Source organism: Podarcis tiliguerta (genome assembly GCF_965153285.1).
Source record: "Podarcis tiliguerta genome assembly, chromosome: 8".
Lineage (NCBI taxonomy): Eukaryota > Metazoa > Chordata > Lepidosauria > Squamata > Lacertidae > Podarcis > Podarcis tiliguerta.
In genome coordinates this window covers 83,060,524-83,081,252 of record NC_139541.1, presented here as the reverse complement: position 1 = coordinate 83,081,252, position 20,729 = coordinate 83,060,524, and the positions used below count along the sequence as shown (strand labels likewise).

Sequence of the window (20,729 nt, the reverse complement as noted above, 5' to 3'; positions counted from 1 at the left end):
GCAGACTCCCTCGGAAGGTCCTTCGTTGGAGGTTTCCAAGCAGAGGTTGGGTGGCCGTCTCTCAATGATCCAATGACTGCTGCATTGCCAGGGGCTGGGCTGGATGACCCTCAGGGGTCCCTCCCAACTCTGCCGGTTCTACGATTCTGATGATTTCCAAGCTGCCAAGCTTTATAATATCACGTGCAGAGATGCAATTACAATCTACATATATAGATTGTATATGTAGGATGGCCTAGGACCCTCGTACCTACGGGACCGCCTCTCCTGGTATGCCCCACGGAGAGCCTCAAGGTCCATAAATAGCAACAACCTAGAGGCCCCGGGCCCTAAGGAAGTTAGATTAGCCTCAACCAGAGCCAGGGCCTTTTCAACTCTGGCTCCGGCCTGGTGGAATGCTCTGTCTCTTGAGACCAGGGCCCTGCAGGATCTGATTTCTTTCTGCAGGGCTTGTAAGACAGAGTTGTTCCGCCTGGCCTTTGGCTTGCAATCAACTTGATTCCCTCCCCCTCTTTCTTTTTTCTTTTTCCGTTCTCCTGTGATGAGGCTGCATTTTAATATTTTAATGTTTCAATATTTTAATTGTTGTATTTTAATTTTGTTTTTAAGTTGTATTCATTCAACTTGTTTTTATTATTGCTTGTTAGCCGCCCTGAGGCCGGACTTGGGTGGGGAGGGCAGGGTATAAATAAAAATTATTATTATTATATATAATCTTCAGAATGTAACTAAATCTCTCACATTTCCTCTCCGATCAGAAGGAATGAGATGGGAGGCGGGTGTCTAATCAGACTGGACTGGGGAGGCACAGCTGCTATTGCAGGGACGGGATGCTCCTCTCAGTGGTGCCTGCATCCCGTCACCATGGAAACCACTTCATTCTCTTCTCCCCTCCCCCCCCCCAAACAAACAAACAAACCTTCTCAGGGACTGCTGAGGCTCAGAGAAAACCAAGTCATTTAAGTCAGGGAAAATCTTGCCCACTCCTTCCCGGAGGTTTTAGGAGGGAGGCAGGAGAGCGTTCCCAAATTGAAGATGCTCTCTTATTCTTCAAGCTTTAACTTTGAGCTGTATCGACTCGATGGCCGGCTCCGTTGGCCTTTTGCCACCAGCCTACGCAAAGAGCTTAGAGCCGTGGCAGGAAAAGGTAAAGGTAAAGGTACCCCTGCCCATACGGGCCAGTCTTGCCAGACTCTAGGGTTGTGCGCTCATCTCACTCTATAGGCCAGGAGCCAGCGCTGTCCGCAGACACTTCCGGGTCACGGGGCCAGCGTGACAAGCTGCATCTGGCGAGCCAGCGCAGCACACAGAACGCCGTTTACCTTCCCGCTGGCAAGCGGTCCCTATTTATCTACTTGCACCCGGGGGTGCTTTCGAACTGCTAGGTTGGCAGGCACTGGGACCGAACAACGGGAGCACACCCTGCCGCGGGGATTCGAACCGCCGACCATACGATCGGCAAGTCCTAGGCGCTGAGGTTTTACCCACAAACCGCTGTGCAAATATCAGGATGCTCTGGGCTGGGGAGTGTATGAGCCTGGAAAGGGCTGGAGGGATGTAACTGGGAGCTTAATCCCTCCCAGACAACCTTGTTTCCTAAGATGCAGCCTTGGGTAGCTGCAGTTCTCAGTAATAATCATAGTAATATATTTATGCCCTATGCATCGGGCTGGGTTCTTAGGTTTTTGCCTGGCCACCCATGTTTCCTGCTTTTACTTTGTACATTGTGGAAAGTCTTTGCTCCCTAACTCTGTCTGTCTCTTTTGCCGCTTGGCTAGCAAATGCACACACAAACAAACACGCGCATTCATGAATGAATGAAAGAAAGGCACCACCAGTCTCCAACTTTGGAAAAAGAAAACAAAACGAAAGAACATTTTATGTAGGAGAAATCAAGTTTCACAGCCTTAAAACTGGAGGGAATGTTTGCAACCGGAGAGAGAGAAATCAACCAGCACATCTGGGCCAAAAACTCTTTTTCGTAACCGTTGATTGATAAAAGGAGCCCCTCCACTCCCAGAAACCCCCCTTCCCTGCCCACCTCGGGGTGAATCGCGAGGGAGGGCTACCTGGAATCGGACACAGAGATAGATTTGTTTGTGTGGAAGCATTTGGGGATGGGGGCAGAAAGAGGACGGGACCCCCCAGGAGGCAACGAGGGCTTTCCTCCCCCCCCCCCGACACAGAAGTAATAAATAACAGAGTTAAGCATTATACCTTTTGGGGGCGGGTATTTTAAAAAGGCAAAAGAAAATTCTAACTAGTTCTCTCTCACTGGCACACCCTTCCCCCTGCCTGCCTTCTCCCCTCTTGGGAATTTTATTTTTTTGAAGGAGTTTTTCAGCTGATGGAGGGGATGTGGAAGAGGGGTGTCTCTCAAAGCCCCTCTGATACTCCAGCAACTGCTCCCCCAGCCATATCAGGTGTCTGTAAAGCAAGGCAAGGCAGAGGGAGGGGGGCCGGAACTCCAGCCATGCTCAGAGGCAAGGCGTGTGCACGGGCCCCAGACCCGGCTCCCCTGTTATCATGCTGGGTTTGGCTTGGTTTGGTTGGAAGCTGGTCGCACTGGTGCCTGGGGGCTGCCATGACACTCAGAACAGCCCAGGGTGTTAAGAGAAATCCAGAGAAAGATTCTCTGGAGCAGAGGAGAGGTGGGAAGTCATAAGAAAAGGTCTTTCGAGAAGGGATCCCCCCTTGAAGACAAGACACTACAAAGGAGGGAGGATTGGGGTGGGGGGGCGGAGATACCCGGCTCCTAGACCTTCTTGCAAAAGACAACAGACACCCGCCCACCCCAAAGCACTTTTCCAGAGCCATTCCCACCTGAGACCCGGATGGGAAGTTCTGCTGGGTTGGAAAGTGGATTTATTTCTGCAGGAAGGGGGCTCTGCTGGGGGGGTGACCCAAATAACTCAGAGTCAAAGCAGGGAGGGCTGCTAGAGAGGAACGGGGCTCGCCTTAAGCTCCCGGGCCAGAAAATCTCACAAGCATTTCGCAGCGGTGCCTGGTCACCGGTTTTGAAGCACGGGAGCCTCTGGCGACACTCTCAGGCGACAACCCAAAGGGAGGGTCGTAACAGCAGCAAGGGGAAGGGGGGGGGCGCGCACACACACACACACACACACACACACGACCGGCCTCCCATCGCAGCGGGGGGGGGGGGGGCACGTTCATGAACACATAAGCTATGGCTCATTCTCTGCAGATGTGGACTCTTCGCTCAGACCGGCGGAGGGCGTCCGGCGGAGAGAGTGACGCTTGTGCAAAACACACACACAAACACACATCCCCAAGGAAGGACATTTCTCACACGCAAAGTGATGGGGACACGGGAGTTGTGCAGTCAGGCCTGCCCCCCCTTGCCCTGGAGGGAGGAGAGCGGGCGAGGGGAGGGCCTGCAAAGGAATCCATGGCTTTGGGAGAAACAGAAGGCGCCCCTTCCAACGGGCACAAAGCAGCGAAAGGAATACACACTCACGCTCGTGCAAATTCTAGATGGGTCCCACCTTGGAATGGGAGCCCTATAGAGGCTGCTCAGGAAGAGGGTCTGTCCGGGTTGGCTCCCCAGGCAGAATATTCCTATGAGGGAATCGCAGAGGGGGCGGCCCCCACTCTGCCCTGTCAAAACGCCTCCAGCCGGGCCAAATTCTCCTCAAAAGGGTGGGCAGGGGGGTTAAGATTCACTTGAAGGGAGGGGGAGGTGATTGGGGGAAAGGCAAGTTAAATATCTCCATAGTGACACCAACACCCCCCTTCTCGGACTCTTTTGTGGATCTCCTCCTCCTGCCGCCGCCGTCAGCACAGAGCCCACTGACCTCAAAGCCACCAAGAGTCACAGGGTGGCCAGGAGGAGTGAGTGGCTCTCGGCCGGTGCCAGGGAGAAGCAACCGACCGGCGCCAGAGTCTCCTGTACGTTGCCCGCCTGGCAGCGGAACTCCTGCAAAGCTTCTTTCAGGGGAGGAAGACGAGGAGGAAGGAGGCAGCGGCAGCAGCGCAGAGATGGAGGGCGAAGGCTTGGGAGAGCGAGGATGCCAACAGGGCAGGTTGTCCCGGGGAGAAGAGGAGGCGGCGGCGGCATCGGTGGCGGCAGTGCTTCGTACAGCCCTGGGTCCAAAGCAGGCAGAGTCCCAGCACTGAGAGACAAGAAAGGAGGGGAGGGAAGAAGAAGCAGCTCAGGGAACGGCAGCGCCAGGAAGGCAACTCCTCTTCCTGTGATTCACTCCAGGGCCTGGCTGCTAAGTCACTTGCCTCAGTTTCCTCTCTGCAGGTAACAGGTGCCTCGTTAACATAGTTAATACCTGAAGGAGCATCTCCATCCCCATCATTCTGCCCGGACACTGAGGTCCAGCTCCGAGGGCCTTCTGGCGGTTCCCTCCCTGTGAAAAGTGAAGCTACAGGAAACCAGGCAGAGAGCCTTCTCGGTGGTGGCACCTGCCCTGTGGAACGCCCTCCCATCAGATGTCAAAGAGAAAAATAACTACCGAACTTTTAGAAGACATCTGAAGGCAGACCTGTTTAGGGAAGCTTTTAATGTTTAATAGGTTATTGTATTTTAGTGTTTTGCGGGAAGCCGCCCAAAGTGGCTGGGGAAACCCAGCCAGATGGGTGGGGTATAAATAATAAATTAATAATAATAATAGTAATATAAAGGGACACGAGAAGAGCCCCGCTGGATCAGGCCAAAAGGGCGCCACGTTGTCTAGCATCCGGCTCTCACTGCAGCCAAATACCCCTAAGAGCCTGGGAATGGCGATAGACTGCCTCTGGGCCTGGAGGTTCCACAAGGACCGAACAAGAGCTGGAATGCAGGATCAGGCTGGTGGCCTGTCTAGTCCGGCATCCAGTTCTCACAGAGGCTAACCAGATGCCCCTAATCCCGCAAGCAGGATCCGAGCACAAGCGGCCTCTCCCTTCTCTTGCGGTTTCCAGCTAGTGGCATTCAGAAGAATAGCTACCTCCAACTATGGAGGAACAGAAGAGCCATCAATAGCCCTCTCCTCCTCCAGGAACTTGCCCCCTCCTCTTTTCAAGCCATCCAGGTAAGTTGACCTTTATTTCCTCCTGTGAGAGTGAGCACTCCACCCCCACCCTGGACAGGAGCCTCTGCAGTGGGGCTTCCTCCACAGCCCCCCCCCCCCAGCTGACCTTGCAAGGCAGTTTCCAGGCATGCTCTGGTGCCGGCTCTAACAGTTGCATTGCTGCCGGGTCTGTGTTTGGGTCCCTCGCGGTTGCCGCAGCTGTCGCAGGGAGGCGTCCCCGTACTGGATGCCGGAGCCCATCCTCTCCGGGTCAAGTTCACCTGGCGGGGGGGGGGGGGGAGGCAAGAGTCACCAGGGCGATTCGGGGTCAGACTGTAGCACCTGCCCTTCCGCAGCCAGACCATTCCTGATTCCCAAGCGGTGCTCCCCAGCCCTCCCCAGGCAATGCTTTTTTGCACTTCCAGAGCAGGCAGGAAGCCAAAGGACGGGCTTCTTTCCGAACTGAAAGGCCGCTCACCAGAGGCCCTGGTTGTCCAGCAGAGAGGGGACAAAAGAAAGCCAGGCACGCCCCGTCTGTGCCGTGGCTGGCAAACGGAATCCAAACCCTGGCTCTGCAGGGCCACTCCTATCTGAAACTCGAAAAAACCCCAAAGGTCTGTTGGGATATTCCGTTCCACCTTAAGGAACAGGCACGATTGTTGTGTGTCACATGCCTGTTTACACTCCAGCACAGCTTGCTGGGAACTTCCATTTGTGTATAGCTTTTGCTTTAGCCGTTTTGCTTTGGACACGAAGGAGAGCAGACATGTTTCCTTTTTCCCCGATGTACGCTGAATAAACTGCTTGTAAATATGCCCACACAGCCTCTCTTGCCACTTCTGAAGCTCAGGTCACAGATTCATGCTGCACAAGGACTGGAGTTTGCCCGGCACACCGGCCGGTGGGCTGGTGTTAGCTGGGGGCCTGCCAATTGCCCCTGTTTCCTTGGTTGCGTGCCAACAAAGTCTGCTTTAGTAAAGCGGCGATTCCTGCAATCCAGGGGGCTGGACTAGATGACCCCTGGGGTCCCTTCCAATGCTCCCATTCTCTGATTCTAAGCAGCCTGGAAGCCCTGCAGCGGAGCTGCTTTGCTTCCAGTCTGACAGAGTTCGGTCCTGATAAAACTCCTCCTACGGCATCACCGGTTCTCGGCTCTATGTGCCTCAAGGAAGCACTTTCCATGTCTGTGTTGGGCAGGATTCCTGCACACTCGGCCAGAGAGCCAGCATGGTGTGGTGGTTAAGAGCGGTGGACTCGTAATCTGGTGAACCGGGTTCGCTTCCCCGCTCCTCCACATGCAGCTGCTGGGTGACCTTGGGCCAGTCACACTTCTCTGAAGTCTCTCAGCCCCACTCACCTCACAGGGTGTTTGTTGTGGGGGAGGAAGGGAAAGGAGAATGTTAGCCGCTTTGAGACTCCTTCGGGTAGTGATAAAGCGGGATATCAAATCCAAACTCCTCCTCTTCTTCTTCGGCAGCACAGGCAGAGAGAGGCCAGCCTTGTCTGCGCCTTCTGGCACCCAACTCTCCCTGCAGCTGCAGGAGAAGACCTGTCAAGAGCGACCAAGCAGTTCTCCTGCCAGTCCTCTCGAAGGAATCCCCAACTATGCACTTCTGGGGACCCTGAAAGGCAGCCTGGAAGCATCAGGCCCCCAGCCCCATCTCCAGGGGCCCCAAAGTCCTTATGAATACAAGCTACAGTGGCGCTCTAACGCCGCCCTCGATGTTCCACCCAAGGTGAACCCCAGTGAAATTCTTTTGCATCTATGGCAGATCTTGCAAGAAATTAGTACCAACGTAGCAGGGGAAGGGATTTTGGACATTCCGTCAGATAGCTGGAATTGAATTTGGCATGCAGTTCTGCAAACAAAGAGCTAGTACAACCCTAAAATAAAATTTGGAGCCTAACATGGTGCCTAAATGTCTTAACTGGATATATGAAACAGTAAAGCCTTGCCGGAGGTGTGAAGTGGCAAATTCTGAGATATAATGTACATTCTGGATGTGTCGCCAAAATCAGGAAATTCTGAGAAGATGTAGCAGTGGACATGGAAGCAATAACTGGCTATGCTCTACATGGATGCTTGAATTTTCCTATTTCAGTATATTAAAGGAACTGTGCAGGAAGAGGACAGGGAACTAACCCAGGGTCTGTCAGAATTATTATTTGACAGAATTGGGGAGGATATGTCAGCCATGAGAGAACAGGGGAACTAAAATCTGGGACACAGAATGCGCTGTGAAGCTCACACAGATGGTGAGAAGCAGAGAGGGCAGGAAAAAAAGATGATTTCTTAATTAAGAAATGGAGCCTTTTCATTATGCACTGAAGAATTTGTGTTTCTTAGAACCTTGCAATATTAATTTATTGTGTTCAATTTTGGTAGGGGAATTCTGTCCTATATGTTTAGCTCTCGATAGATATGCCTTTCTGTTAAAGCAAGGAATGGGGGGGGGCAGTTAAACGACTTCCTCAAAACCCCAAGTCCCCACCACAGCCTCTAACTAAGGCCAGGATAATGACCATTGACACAGGCACCATACATGGGTTTGCTGAGGCCAGGTGTTCCCAAAACCCATCCTTGGGAAGGGTGAAGGGCAAGGGTATGCATAGTTTTATTGTTCTTTGGGTGGCGGGTACTTAAGAGTAAAACTTAAAGGTAAAGGGACCCCTGACCATTAGGTCCAGTCGTGGCAGACTCTGGGGCTGCGGCGCTCATCTCGCTTTACTGGCCGAGGGAGCTGGTGTACAGCTTCCGGGTCATGTGGCCTCCATGACTAAGCCGCTTCTGGCAAACCAGAGCAGCGCACGGAAACACCGTTTACCTTCCCACCAGAGCAGTACCTATTTATCTACTTGCACTTTGACATGCTTTCGAACTGCAAGGTTGGCAGGAGCAGGGACTGAGCAACGGGAGCTCACCCCGTCGCAGGGATTCGAACCGCCGACCTTCTGCTTGGCAAGCCCTAGGCTCTGTGGTTTAGACCACAGTGCCACCTGCGTCCCTTACGGTGCCTGGGACTAAATCTGATAAGCGGAGCAAGTTGATGAACTTGGGTAACCTCAGTATCACCCTCCCTCTTTGTGACGTGTTGATGATATATCAGTAATGTATCAATGCTGCTTCTGGAAAGGTATTATAGGAAGGGGGGAAAGGTCTTAAAAGAGCTTGTGTCCTATGTTCGGGGTTCTTACTCTGTGTGGGAACCTGCTGCACAACAATAAAGATGGTGGTCTACTGACTGCTGTTTTGCTTCAAATTACTTGGCTGGAACTTCCTTCTTTTACTAACCACGTAAGACCTGCGGGGTACTTGCACCTCGATGAGCAGGCCTGTTGAGTAGGCTCTCACCCTAGAATTTTTGCGTAGCACTTTCTATTTTTCCTTTATTTATTTATTTATTTATTCTCTTGATATTTTATTAAGGATTTTCTTTTTTTACAGAAGTGTAATGCCTTGTTGTTGTTTTTCCATGTAACATTTTTACAAATCCATTTCATTTGCTGAGGCATTAGGGGGAGAAGAAAAGAAAAAAGAAAGAAAAAAGAAAGGGGGGTGGAGAGAGGGAAGATGGAAGGGGGTGGGGTCGGGTGGCGGTGTTTCTATTATGTTTAATGTATGTAGAGTTTGGGGTCAGCGTTGTTTGTGTTGTTCACTTGTGTTCCTTTGGTGGTGAGAGAGGTTGGGGTTGGCCTAGGGTGTGGTTGTTCATTTGTGGTTGGCTGTGGTGGTCTTTGTTTTCATGTGTGAGTGGGGTGGGTGGGTGTTTTGGGTCCGGTTAGCCATATTGATTTGTATGCCGGTGGATTTTTGTCATTGTCTTGTTGGGCTGTGTATGTGATAAAGGGGAGCCATACCGGGGTGTCCATTTTTCTTTTATGGTGACATTTGCTATCGTACTTTGTTATGTTATAAATAAAATACACGCTAATAATAATTTTTAAAATAACCGAAGGGAGAGAGAGAAAATGAACCCCTTGGAAGTCACAGCCATTTTCGCCCAACATTCATTTTCATTTGGAGTCGGGTGGGGAAAAGAAATCAACACAGGTACCTGATTCAATTTTGTTTAGTATGGTCCTTGCACATTTCAAGAAAGCTTCCTCCACATTCTCCCCGGTCAAGGCGCTGGTCTCGAGAAACATTAACTCTGCCAGGTTAAAGAAAAACAGACACAGGATAAAGATTATAAATTTGGCCCAGCCTTGGAAGATGAAGCAAAGAGGGTGTGAGGAAGCAGCCCATCCTCCTCCCAAATCCAGGGGGAGGGGAGCATTTCCCAGGGAGAATGAGAGCAAAAAACCAGGGCTTTTTAAAAAAAAACTGCATTAAAAACTCCAGGTCTCCCGGACTCAAGTCTTCCCCCACCCTCTGCCTCCATGTCTCAAGACTTAGCCACTGCAGAAGGAGTCACAAAATGCCGTTACTCATTAACAAGCTGAGAGGGCGCAGGAATCTAGGCTGAGCTGCCTTCTGCAAGCCCTGCGGCGGCACTTCAGCAGGCCCTTGCCAGGCACAGCTCAGCCGTCCTTGGTGGTGCCAACACAAAGGCGGCACAGGAAGGAAGCACAGCAGCAGCACCTCAGCAAGGTACGCCCTGATCAAGCGGCTGCAACAGCCAACTGCAGGTGAGGAGGGGAAGGGGAGGAAGGGAAGGAGCCACTTGCGAGCTAAAAGCAAGAGAAGAGTCTGCTGGATCAGGCTAATGGCTCATCTGGTCCGGCACCCTGCTCTCACGGTGGCCAAATATCCCTCAAGAATCCAGATAGACTGCCCCTGGACCAGGAGGTTCCATAAGAACCGAACAAGAGCCTGGCTGCTGTATCGGGCCAAGGGCTCATCTAGTCCAGCATCCTTTTCTCGCACTGACGTAATAATACGATATGATACTCTTTATTATCATTCTCCCATACAGAACAACAAAACTGAAAAAAGAAATCTACATAAGACATTCAAAACCAACAAGCCTGCTATCCCAGCTATCCCAACCTGGTTAGCTCCCTATAAACTCTTGATACCCCATTTTTAAAATACAATATACCCCCATAGAGACTCCTTTTAACGCGATTAAAACCACAATCGCATTTGGACAGAAACTGTTTCTCAGGCAGCTAGTCCTAGTCTTTATAACCCTGTACCGTCTTCCAGAAGGCAGAAGCTGAAAGAGATCATTTCCGGGGTGCGCACTATCCTGCGCTATCTCTGCAGCTTTCTTATGACACCTGGAAGTGTAGATTTGATCCAAGGTGGGAAGAGTGCACCCAATTATTCTCTCTGCAGTCTTTACAACCCTGGACAGCGTTGTTTTTTCCCTGACCGTGCAGCCCCCAAACCACACACACAGACCATAAGTTAAATACACTCTCAACAGTACAATTGGAAAATGCCATTAGCAGGTCCTTTGAGAGACTGTTCCAATGGGAAGCCCGCAATCAAGATTCGAACACAAGCCCTCTCCTGCGGTTTCCAGAAACTGGGATTCAGAAGCATGGCTGCCTCGGCCCACGGAGGACAGAGCAGAGGCATCGACAGGCTTCTCCCTCCATGGGTGTGTTGATTATGCCCCTCCCCAGCAAACCCCCCCCCCCCCGCCGCTTGCATATGTTACCATTCTCCTGAGCAAAACGAGATGCTTCCAGAAAAGTGACTTCCCGGTCGGCATCCAGGTCCTTCTTGTTGCCGCAGAGAATAATGACTATGTTGGGGCTGGCCAGAGTCCGGGCGTCCGTCAGCCAGTTGGTCAAGGCATTGTACGTCTCTCTGCTGCAATACAGGACCAAAATTGGGGGGGGGGGGGAGACAGGAGTGCACCCATCAGGCAGGCAGAAGGAAAAAGAGAGCGCTGAGTAGTTAGTGCATCAGACTAGGGCCTGTAAGACAGAGCTATTCCGCCTGGATTCCAATTTGAACTTAGCCTGATTTTTTATTCCCCTTCCTTCCCTCCCTCTCCCCTTTTTATGAAGATTACCCACTCTGGGATCCCACAGCTAATTCTCCCCTGGTCTCCTCACTGGCCCAAGTAGGACTAATTCAGCCAGCTAGCCCTGGTGGTCATCTAATGTTTATTGGATGGATTTCCCCCCTAAATTGATTTTTGAATTCTGAATTTATTTTTATTCACGTTTTATACTGTATTTTATGTTTGGGGTTTTTTGTTGCATCAGTTAAGTGTTTTAAATTTGTTGTTAGCCACCCTGAGCCAGGTTTTCTGAACTGGGAAGGGCGGGGTGTAAATAAAAAGTTGTTGTTGTTGTTGTTGTTGTTGTTGTTGTTATACGGGGGGAGACCGTGGGCCAGCCACTGCCGCTCTCACCATCTCCTAACAATGCATAGGGTTGCTCTGGGGATTAAATGAGGACTAGGACCTAGGAGAGGGACACGGGTGGCGCTGTGGGTTAAACCACAGAGCCTAGGACTTGCCGATCAGAAGGTTGGCGGTTCGAATCCCCGTGATGGGGCGAGCTCCCGTTGCTACCGGTCCCTGCTCCTGCCAACCTAGCAGTTCAAAAGCACGTCAAAGTGCTAGTAGATAAATAGGTACCACTCCGGCAGGAAGGTAAACGGCGTTTCCGTGCGCTGCTCTGGTTCGCCAGAAGCGGCTTAGTCATGCTGGCCACATGACCCGGAAGCTGTACGCCGGCTCCCTCAACCAATAAAGCGAGATGAGCGCCGCAACCCCAGAGTCAGCCACGACTGGACCTAATGGTCAGGGGTCCCTTTACCTTTACCTAGGAGCTGGGAGAGACCAGGGTTCGAATCCCCACTCGGCTGTGGAACTCCCTGAATGGCTGCGGAGGGTGGGGGGCAGTCAGGAAGGAAGGCCACTGCAGACACATACCTGGTGATGTCGTAGACCAGGAGCGCCCCGGCTGCGCCCCGGTAATAGCTTCTCGTTACCGACCTAGAGAGAAAGCAGTTGAAGGTCTCAGATGGGGCTGAAAAGCGACAGGATGCAGACACGCGCTGTAGGGACTTCCAGGGAGGCGAGGAGACTCTTGCTTCTGAGCAAAAACGCACAGGGCTGTGCCGACAGAAGCCCACAGAAGCCCCCTCTCAAGACACAGGGGCTCCCCCTGCCCACCCCCAACCGCTGCTCATCCATACAGGTCTTGAACTTCTATTCAAAGCGGGTGGGCTTCGTATCCTGCACTCAGGGTTCGCCAGCTGCAGCCCCTTTTGACGAAGGTGGCTTGACCCCTGGACACCATGCTCTGGCAACTTGCAGGCTGGATCACTGCAGAGCACTCTATATGGGGCTGTCCTTGAAGACTGCAAAACTTCAGCAGGTCCAAAATGCGACGGGCAGATGTTTTTTGTGTTTTAATATTTTGTTGGAAGCTGCCCAGAGTGGCTGGAGCAACCCAGTCAGATGGGTGGCATATAAATAATAAAATTATTACTATTAATATTAGTGGTGTGGCGAAGAGAGCAATACCACTGGTCTTTGGCAGATTGGTGATCATGCAGCTTCAGGAGCGATGCACACTTGGGTATTTCAAATAAATTCCCAGAAATATGGACACGGAGGATCCTGCTCCTTACCTAAAGCGCTCTTGCCCAGCCGTGTCCCAGATCTGGAGCTTGACCGTTTTGCCACCGACGTTCACAACCTTTGATCCAAATTCCACCCCTATTGTGTGGTTGGAATCTTGCTTGACTGTAAAAGTGCAGAGAGGAGGAGGTGCGGAATGAGCAACGGGCAGGAAGGCTCAGCCACAGAAAGACCTAAGAACTTCATAAAACTTCTAGCATGTCACGTAAAACACTGCAATTCAGGTGTTACCTGTCCCCAAACCCTGGAGAGAACGGTGCCTGCCTCTTCTCTTTCAGCTGAACAGATTTGGGGCAGATGGGACAGCCGAAAAGGCGGCTCATGTGGTCAGGGTGAAGGAAAAGAGAGGTGTCAGATTCAGGTGCAGGGCACAAGGCCGGCGATGGGAGGAAAGAGGCCTCTAGGTTGCTCCTCTGCAGCCTTTTGCAACACAGGAAGGAAATGGCAGAGATCTTTACCTTCCATCTCTGACTCACTCTGTTCACATCTTTTAAGCCAGCCTTAAGTGCTCAGCAGCTACAAACAGCCCTGTCAACATGACGTTTTTCATCTCTGTGCATGGCCTTGCCTCAATCTGCCTTGTGCTCCAATAAAATGCAGGGCAATAATAAAATAAACAGAGTGGTGTTTTTCTGAGAAGATTTACAGCCACCATCCCCTGTTATTCAGGCACTTTCTATCATATCCTTTAAAAATCTCATTACCGGTTGCTAGAAACAGCAGGAGGGGAGAGGGCTGCTCGGATCCTGCCTGCTGGTTCCCAAAAGAGGCATGTGGTTGGTCCCTGTGAGAAGAGGAGTCTGGACAACTTGAGCCATTAACCTGACCTAGAAGGTTCTTTTTATGTTCTCATGTGTTCTTCCAGTGTGCATTTCTAACCCGATCTAGAGAGCTAGCTTTCATTTTAATTTGGCTTTCAAAGTTGGTTTTGTTATACCGGCTTTTTGTTTCCAACTCCTTGCAAACTGGCACACGCCTAGAAAGGTGGAATGCAAAGGCGGCAACACACAAAATAAACTTACATTTGTTCTCTATGAACTGGTGGAGGAGGCAAGACTTCCCTGTTCCGGCACTTCCGATCACCAGGAATTTGAAGAGGAAATCTGGAAGGAGAACGAGAGAGAGTGAGAGTGGCCTGGCAATAACAGGCTCAAAAATCAATGTAGGTTGGGAGAGACCTGGCCAGGAGGCTTAGGAGACCAGTGGTGTCCCTGCAAAGACGACCAAGGTAGTTCGTAGGCAAAATGGCAAGACACCAACCCTCCTCCTCTCACACAATAGCAGAGGCACCCCACGTCCAGTGATACACAGACCATCGCATGGTAGCCACAAAAGCAGTCAGGAATTCACAGGCCCCATTTGTGAGGTCAGGAGTCTATTTTGTCTCACTCTGCAACCACTTGACTTCACAGGCACTCCCAGGAAAAATCAACACCATCACTGCTTAAGATAAGAGCTGCTAGCCCCAGCCCAAGATTAACTCTCCCCTTTTGCCTTCCTCCTCTGTTTACTAGGAAAATATTTTGGGAGCTGATGTTGCACAGCTGTCCCCCGTGAGGCAGCGGCCAGAATAGAAGAAAACGTTGTCCTCTCCAGCTGGGCCGCAAAGAACATTCAGCTCCATCTGACAGGCATGCCTGAGAAGAGAGTGGCAGAACTCAACACTTCTCTCTGCCTTGCAGAGAGGGAATTACATTTTTCCTTTCAATGGTCCTCAGCCAATGTCTTTATACGCCTCCTCTGCATCCAACCCCCTTCTTGCACCGTGGGCACCACAGTCCTCTTACACTCGTGAACGCCAGCACCTGGGACTTGGGGCGTTCTTGCTGAAAAAAGCAGGACATACTTGGAAGCACTGAAGAACTCCTGCCCTGTTTTTGCTGTGGGACAACTGACACAGCTGCAGCTCTGCAATCTGAAGGGGCTCAGAATTCTTGCTCCAAGTTCCATATCAATCATAGAATCATAGAGTTGGAAGAGACCACAAGGGGCCATCGAGTCCAACCCCCTGCCAAGCAGGAAACACCATCAGAGCACTCCTGACACATGGTTGTCAAGCCTCTGCTTAAAGACCTCCAAAGAAGGAGACTCCACCACACTCCTTGGCAGCAAATTCCACTGTCGAACAGCTCTTACTGTCAGGAAGTTCCTCCTAATGTTTAGGTGGAATCTTCTTTCTTGTAGTTTGGATCCATTGCTCCGTGTCCGCTTCTCTGGAGCAGCAGAAAACAGCCTTTCTCCCTCCTCTATGTGACATCCTTTTATATATTTGAACATGGCTATCATATCACCCCTTAACCTCCTCTTCTCCAGGCTAAACATGCCCAGCTCCCTTAGCCGTTCCTGATAAGGCATCGCTTCCAGGCCTTTGACCATTTTGGTTGCCCTCCTCTGGACACGTTCCAGTTTGTCAGTGTCCTTCTTGAACTGTGGTGCCCAGAACTGGACACAGTACTCCAGTGTGAGGTCTGACCAGAGCAGAATACAGTGGCACAGGCCCAGAAACGGGCCCAGTTTCTGAAGCTCCTATCAACTACATCGTATTTCCATTCGCGCACCAGTCCCTGAAGGATTAAGAAGCGGCGCTCTGGGGCAGCTTTCACAAGCAGCAATTAAGTTATTTGTCGTTCCGGCACCTGCACAATTCGAACACCCTGCCCCACATCATGCAGAGGCAGCGATTACGAACATCTGTGGTGGTGTAGTGGTTAAGAGCGGTAGTCTCGTAATCTGGTGAACCAGGTTCGCTTCCCCGCTCCTCCACATGCAGCTGCTGGGTGACCTTGGGCCAGTCACACTTCTCTGAAGTCCCTCAGCCCCACTCACCTCACAGAGTGTTTGTTGTGGGGGAGGAAGGGAAAGGAGAATGTTAGCCGCTTTGAGACTCCTGAAGGGGAGTGAAAGGCGGGATATCAAATCCAAACTCTTCACACTTATAGATGCCACACCCACTGTTTCCCACCCAGACACCAGGCAAGGGGGCTCAGGTCTGAAAAGACAAACACAGCAAACAGCATTTTCACAGCTGGGTCTGTCGATAGAACCTCTTCAGGTACTGCATTAGCCAGGGCAGAAACCCCCCATGGATGGGGAGGGAGGGACCCCCTCCCACACATTTAAAAGGACTGTTTTGTACAGCCCTCAACTGGTTTTTATTTGTTCGTTTAAGGGTTACAACACTAAGAGGTATTTTTAGCACTGTCTTCCCAAGGAAGGGCTATGAATTCCCTTCCCAAGGAAGACAGTTATGAATTACAGCTACTATTTATCTGTGTAGCCAAAGCCATCACAAAACAAAATACATAAAACAGAATAAAATACGTTATACAGGTAAAATAATTATTAAAAGCACACATTTGTTCAGATAAGAGTCTGCTCCCTTGAAGAATTTAACTTATAATTCCCACAAACTTTTATCCTTAAAATTGCCACTCCAAAGGCAAAACAGGCCACATTTTCAGGGGTGTAGGGGGACCTGTTCCCGAATAAAATGTTAACCAGATACCCAATCGATCTCTCGACTCTAGGTAGGTGGAGCCCTAGAATTGTAGAGCTGTAGAGTTGGAAGGGACCCCAAGGGCCATCTAGTCCAACCCCCTGCAAGGCAGGAATCGCAGCTAAAGAATCCCCAACAGATGGCCATTGAGAAACTTCCAATGAAGGAGAATCCGCCACAGCCACCTTCCGAGGGAGACTGTCCCACTCTCCTGCCGTCAAACACTGAATTAGTCAGGTCAGAAACTGTCATGAGTTAGTGTTTAAACGACACATAATCCCCAGTTCTTGGCCAGGCCATTCATTCCTACAGCATTCCCAGTTTCAGCCATGCACTGACCACTTTTGCAAAAAATAAAATAAAAGACATTCCCACTCCAATACCATTTACTTTGAGGAGCCAGGTGGGCAGATAACCCTATTGTCTGTCATGGGGAATTTTTGCTGCTGCTGGATCTTGCTCACCTGCCATGCAGGTAGTAAGGGTATCATAATTAGGGCTGTGATGTGGGCTGCCACTGCTTCTTTCCTCAACATGGTGGTTGTTTTTTCCAGGATGTGCGACTTCTGTGGGCTGATTTTACACGAAAACACGCAGGGAAGAAAAGGCACCTAAGCCTCCTTAATGGAACATAATGAGGGTCATTACTGGGGAGGTGAAGGATTTCAAATAGGAAAAGGGCATAATTACACCCTCAGCCACCTCTTCCCGCTTCCCTCAATTTAGGAGCGCAGGGAGGCGAGGAGAGACAAATCTGCTCCGACCCGCCCAGCCGGCGTCACTTGGAGTTCTGTTCACAACAGAGTCATGTTCTGAGAACAGGAAAACAAAGACAGGCAGCGATTCTGCTGAGCTGCAATGCAATGCAAAAAAAAACAACATTCACTTTTATAAAGGTGGGGGAAAGGGAATCGTAGAGTCAGAAGAAGCACCCAAAGGTCATCCATTCCAACCCCCTGCAATACAGGTCCAACCTCTGCTTAAAAATCTCCAAGGAAGGCGAGTCCACCACCTCCCAAGGGTGTCCATTCCTCCGTTGAACGGCTCCCACTCTCAGGAAGTTCTTCCTAATGTTGAGTCGCAATCTTCTTTCTTGTAACTCGAATCCATTGCCAAGTAGCAGAGAGCAAGCTTGCTCCTTCTTCCACGTAAAGGGAGTCTTGCTCAGGTTTGTTTCTTGGCTGTGACCCAGCCCCTCTTCTGGGTGCAAGACACTGGGCGACCTTCTTTGAAGAGGGTGGGAGGGAGGTGCAAAGGGAATCAATTTGGGGTGTCAGGTATGAAAAATGCAAAATTATCCTGCCATGTTGCCAAGGGAATCAGATGCAAGAATCTCTAAGCCAGCCTTAGGGAAACACAGGAAACTGCCTTGAACAGAGTCAGGCTCATTGGTCCATGGAGCTCAGTATGAGTTTGAGTTTGAATTTGATATCCTGCTTTATCACTACCCGAAGGAGTCTCAAAGCCGCTAACATTCTCCTTTCCCTTCCTCCCCCACAACAAACACTCTGTGAGGTGAGTGGGGCTGAGAGACTTCAGAGAAGTGTGACTGGCCCAAGGTCACCCAGCAGCTGCATGTGGAGGAGCGGGGAATCGAACCCGGTTCCCCAGATTACGAGTCCACCACTCTTAACCACTGCACCACACTGGCTTTCTATTGTCTACACTGACTGGCAGCTGTGGCTCTCCAGCATTACAGGCAGGGAGTCCCTCTCAGCCCTGCCAGGGATTGAATCCAGGACCTTCTGCACGCAAAGCAGCTGTTCTGTACCACTGAGCTATGGCCCTTCATCGCCTACCTCAACCTGGCACCCTCCTTGATGCTTCGCCCTATAACCCCCGTCAGCTCAGGCCACAACAGCTGTTGGCACCCACAACATCTGGCGGGCACCTGGGCCATGCGAGGCTGCCCTTGGACCTTGTTTCTCCTGCCCCCTTGAATAGCCTCCCCCAGAAGACCAAAGCCAAGCACTGCCAACGGTCTGCTTTAACCCCCAACATGCCCAAGATAAGCCCACCCCCCCAAATATTATTATTTATTGAATTCATATACCGCCCTCCGCCCAAAGAGCATTTTAGACTATGGAAATGCAAAATGTGTAACATTCAGCTTATTTTTTTAAAAACACAATATTCCCCCCATGGATACCTGCCCCCCTGTCCTGGTAGAGATCCCAACAACTGCTCCAGCAATAATAATAATAATTTATTAGGTGCGTTTGACTCTCTTTAACCACGGGGCGCTTCTCAGCACAGGAGCACAAAACACATCGCAAAAGAAACAAAACTAAACCAATGACACCCTCCACACCCACCTCGCCTTATCCCTAAGCTCAGAAGGACCCCCTCCCTCACAGAAAAAGCTCCCTTCCGCAGAAGGGAGGCCAAGACACACACACACCCCAAAAAAACACCACCCTCCGCCCCTGCTGCACCAAGACACCCCCCATTAAAAACACGCCCAGGGGGCAAGCGGCGCCCTCCCCCACCCCATAAAAAGCCCTTTTGGGGTAGCACACGAGTGGGGGCTTCTCCACACACACACCCACCATCCTCACCACAAGACCCCACCCCCCACCCCAAAAAACCCATCACAATCTAAGTGATGATTTAAATATACTTATTTAGGGAAATGACAATGGGGACAATATCCGCCTTACACCCCCCCCACTCCCAACTTCTCCCCCCTCCCTCAGCCCCCCCCGGTCCTGCTGCCCCCTCAAGCCCCCTCCTTTGAAACCCCCCACCTATTCAGGAAAGACCCCCCCCGACCCTCTTTGCTCTCTCCCTCGCCTCTTTACCGTAGGTCTCGGACATGGCTGGGCCGGCGGGGAGCTGAGGGGGAGGCGGCCCCTCCTCTCCTCCTTCCTCTCCTCCTTCCTCCGCCTTCTTCTTCCTCCTCTTCTTCTTCTTCCTCTCCTTCTTCCTGCCCGGAGCCTGGAAAGCGCTTCGTGCAATATGGCGGCGCCCAGCCGCTTCCGGGTTGTCGCGCTCTTATAGCGTCTTCCTCCTCCGGCGGAGCTTTATAGCGTCACGCAGCAACCGCAAGCGAGCCCCGTCCGAGCCACGCCCCTTCTCTCCCCTTTCCCGCGCGCTGCTGGAGCGAGAGCGCCCCCTGGCGCCGCGGCGACTGAAGTGCAGTCCTGGGCGGATGGATGAATGAATGGCTGGCGCCGGCTCCTTCCGGTTTCGGCTTTTATAATCACCGTTTCATTTTGCAATGTGTTATTGCAATGTGTTATAAAAGCGGGCGGAACCGTGATGACGACGGACAAAGTTTAAAATGTGGAAAACAAGAAAATATGTTTAAAGAAGATCGGAAAACGTTTATTGAATATATGGGGGGGATTGTGTACATTTGAAAACGCCGGCAGCATTAAGATAAATTCAACAGTGTGAATAAGTTTTGATGGGTGTAATAATGGAATAATGAATTGTTTGGTTCATATATAATATGAGGGGATTTATGTTATGCAAAATGAACCATGGAAAGAAAAGAAGGGAAGTAATTGATATTTTAAGGTTGTTTAAATGAATATTATAAATTGTAAAACAGAAGTGTGTGTGTGTGTTGTAAACAAAAATCTGCCCTTTTTTCCCTTATGGGGTATCCAAGAGCCCATATAGAGTCCTTACGTAGGTTCCCTGCTGGTAGGAGAAAATAACAGGCTAACCAGAGAATATTGAGAAGCAAAGCAGCTAGTAAGCCTGATCTTTATTGATCTATTGCAATTCCTATCACATGTGTGTGTAAAACTGTTACGGATGGAAAACAAAACCTATAAAATAAAATGAGTGCAGCTTCAGGTTGGTTCAAGTAACAAAGTCCAAATAAAATAATATTGGCATTTTCCACAATGGTTAATTGATGTCTGTGGATAATGTGCCCCCCCCTTTTTTTTATCCTGGGGGTAACTGAAGTCTAATACATAAGTATATAAAAAAAATTCACAAAAGTTATGCTGACAAATCATTTTCTTTCGAGGCTTGAACTGTATCTGCATATAAAGACAAAATGAAAAAAATAGATAAATATAGAAAATATAGATAAATATTCTGACCGTTTGGAATCGGAGGCCCGGGACAGGTGGCCCATATGCCCTCCCCCTCTGTCTGGGCCTGAGGATGTGTTTAAATTGATTGCTTGATTTTATGGTAATATGTTATATATTTGATGTTGATGCCTGAGCCCGGTTTTGGCCGGGGAGGGCAGGGTATAAATAAAAGTTATTATTATTATTATTATTATTATTATTATTATTATTATTATTATCCCAGAGGTTGCATATCGCCTTCAATGGCCTTACCCTCCAGGAATCTGGAGGAGGCGGCTGCCTCTGAGCGTACGCAAAGCGGCTTTCCTCCAGATTGGATTCAATACATCCCACCCTCTGCGCACTTCCAAGTCAAGGGGTACTTTTCCCGCAGGGAACGTGCCCCCGGTTGCAGGCGCATCGCAGGGGGTTGGGCTAGATGACCCGCAGGATCCCTTCTAGTTTCGTGATTCTATGGGGAAAACTCGCAGGCTTGCAGTGCCCACTTCCTGCAGGAGGTGGCAGCCTTGAGTTAGCTTTGCGTAATAAACTGGGTCAGGAACCTGCCTGAAGGTCCCAGGAAGAAACAGCCACCGGTTGCTCCATCCCCTGTTGCGAAAGCCGAAGA

The 20,729-nt window shown here is 50.5% G+C and overlaps 1 protein-coding gene and 1 long non-coding RNA gene across 2 annotated transcripts in view; one reads left to right on the top strand and one right to left on the bottom strand.

Annotated features, from left to right (window-relative positions):
* Positions 1-1,846: 1,846 nt before the first annotated feature.
* RAB4B (RAB4B, member RAS oncogene family) lies at positions 1,847-19,063 on the bottom strand. The gene is made up of 8 exons (XM_083456167.1): positions 18,869-19,063; positions 13,594-13,674; positions 12,562-12,676; positions 11,858-11,920; positions 10,628-10,782; positions 9,074-9,169; positions 5,146-5,299; positions 1,847-4,133 (listed from the first exon to the last, which is right to left on the bottom strand). The coding sequence occupies exons 1-7, from the start codon at positions 18,882-18,884 to the stop codon at positions 5,184-5,186; spliced, it is 642 nt and encodes a 213-aa protein (XP_083312293.1). The 5' UTR covers positions 18,885-19,063; the 3' UTR covers positions 1,847-4,133; positions 5,146-5,183.
* The window catches only part of LOC310684836, a 56,660-nt gene continuing 47,480 nt past the window's right edge, over positions 11,550-20,729 (top strand). Inside the window, exon 1 of the long non-coding RNA XR_014514851.1 lies at positions 11,550-11,731. This is a non-coding gene — a long non-coding RNA (uncharacterized lncRNA). The remainder of the gene's footprint in view (positions 11,732-20,729) is intronic.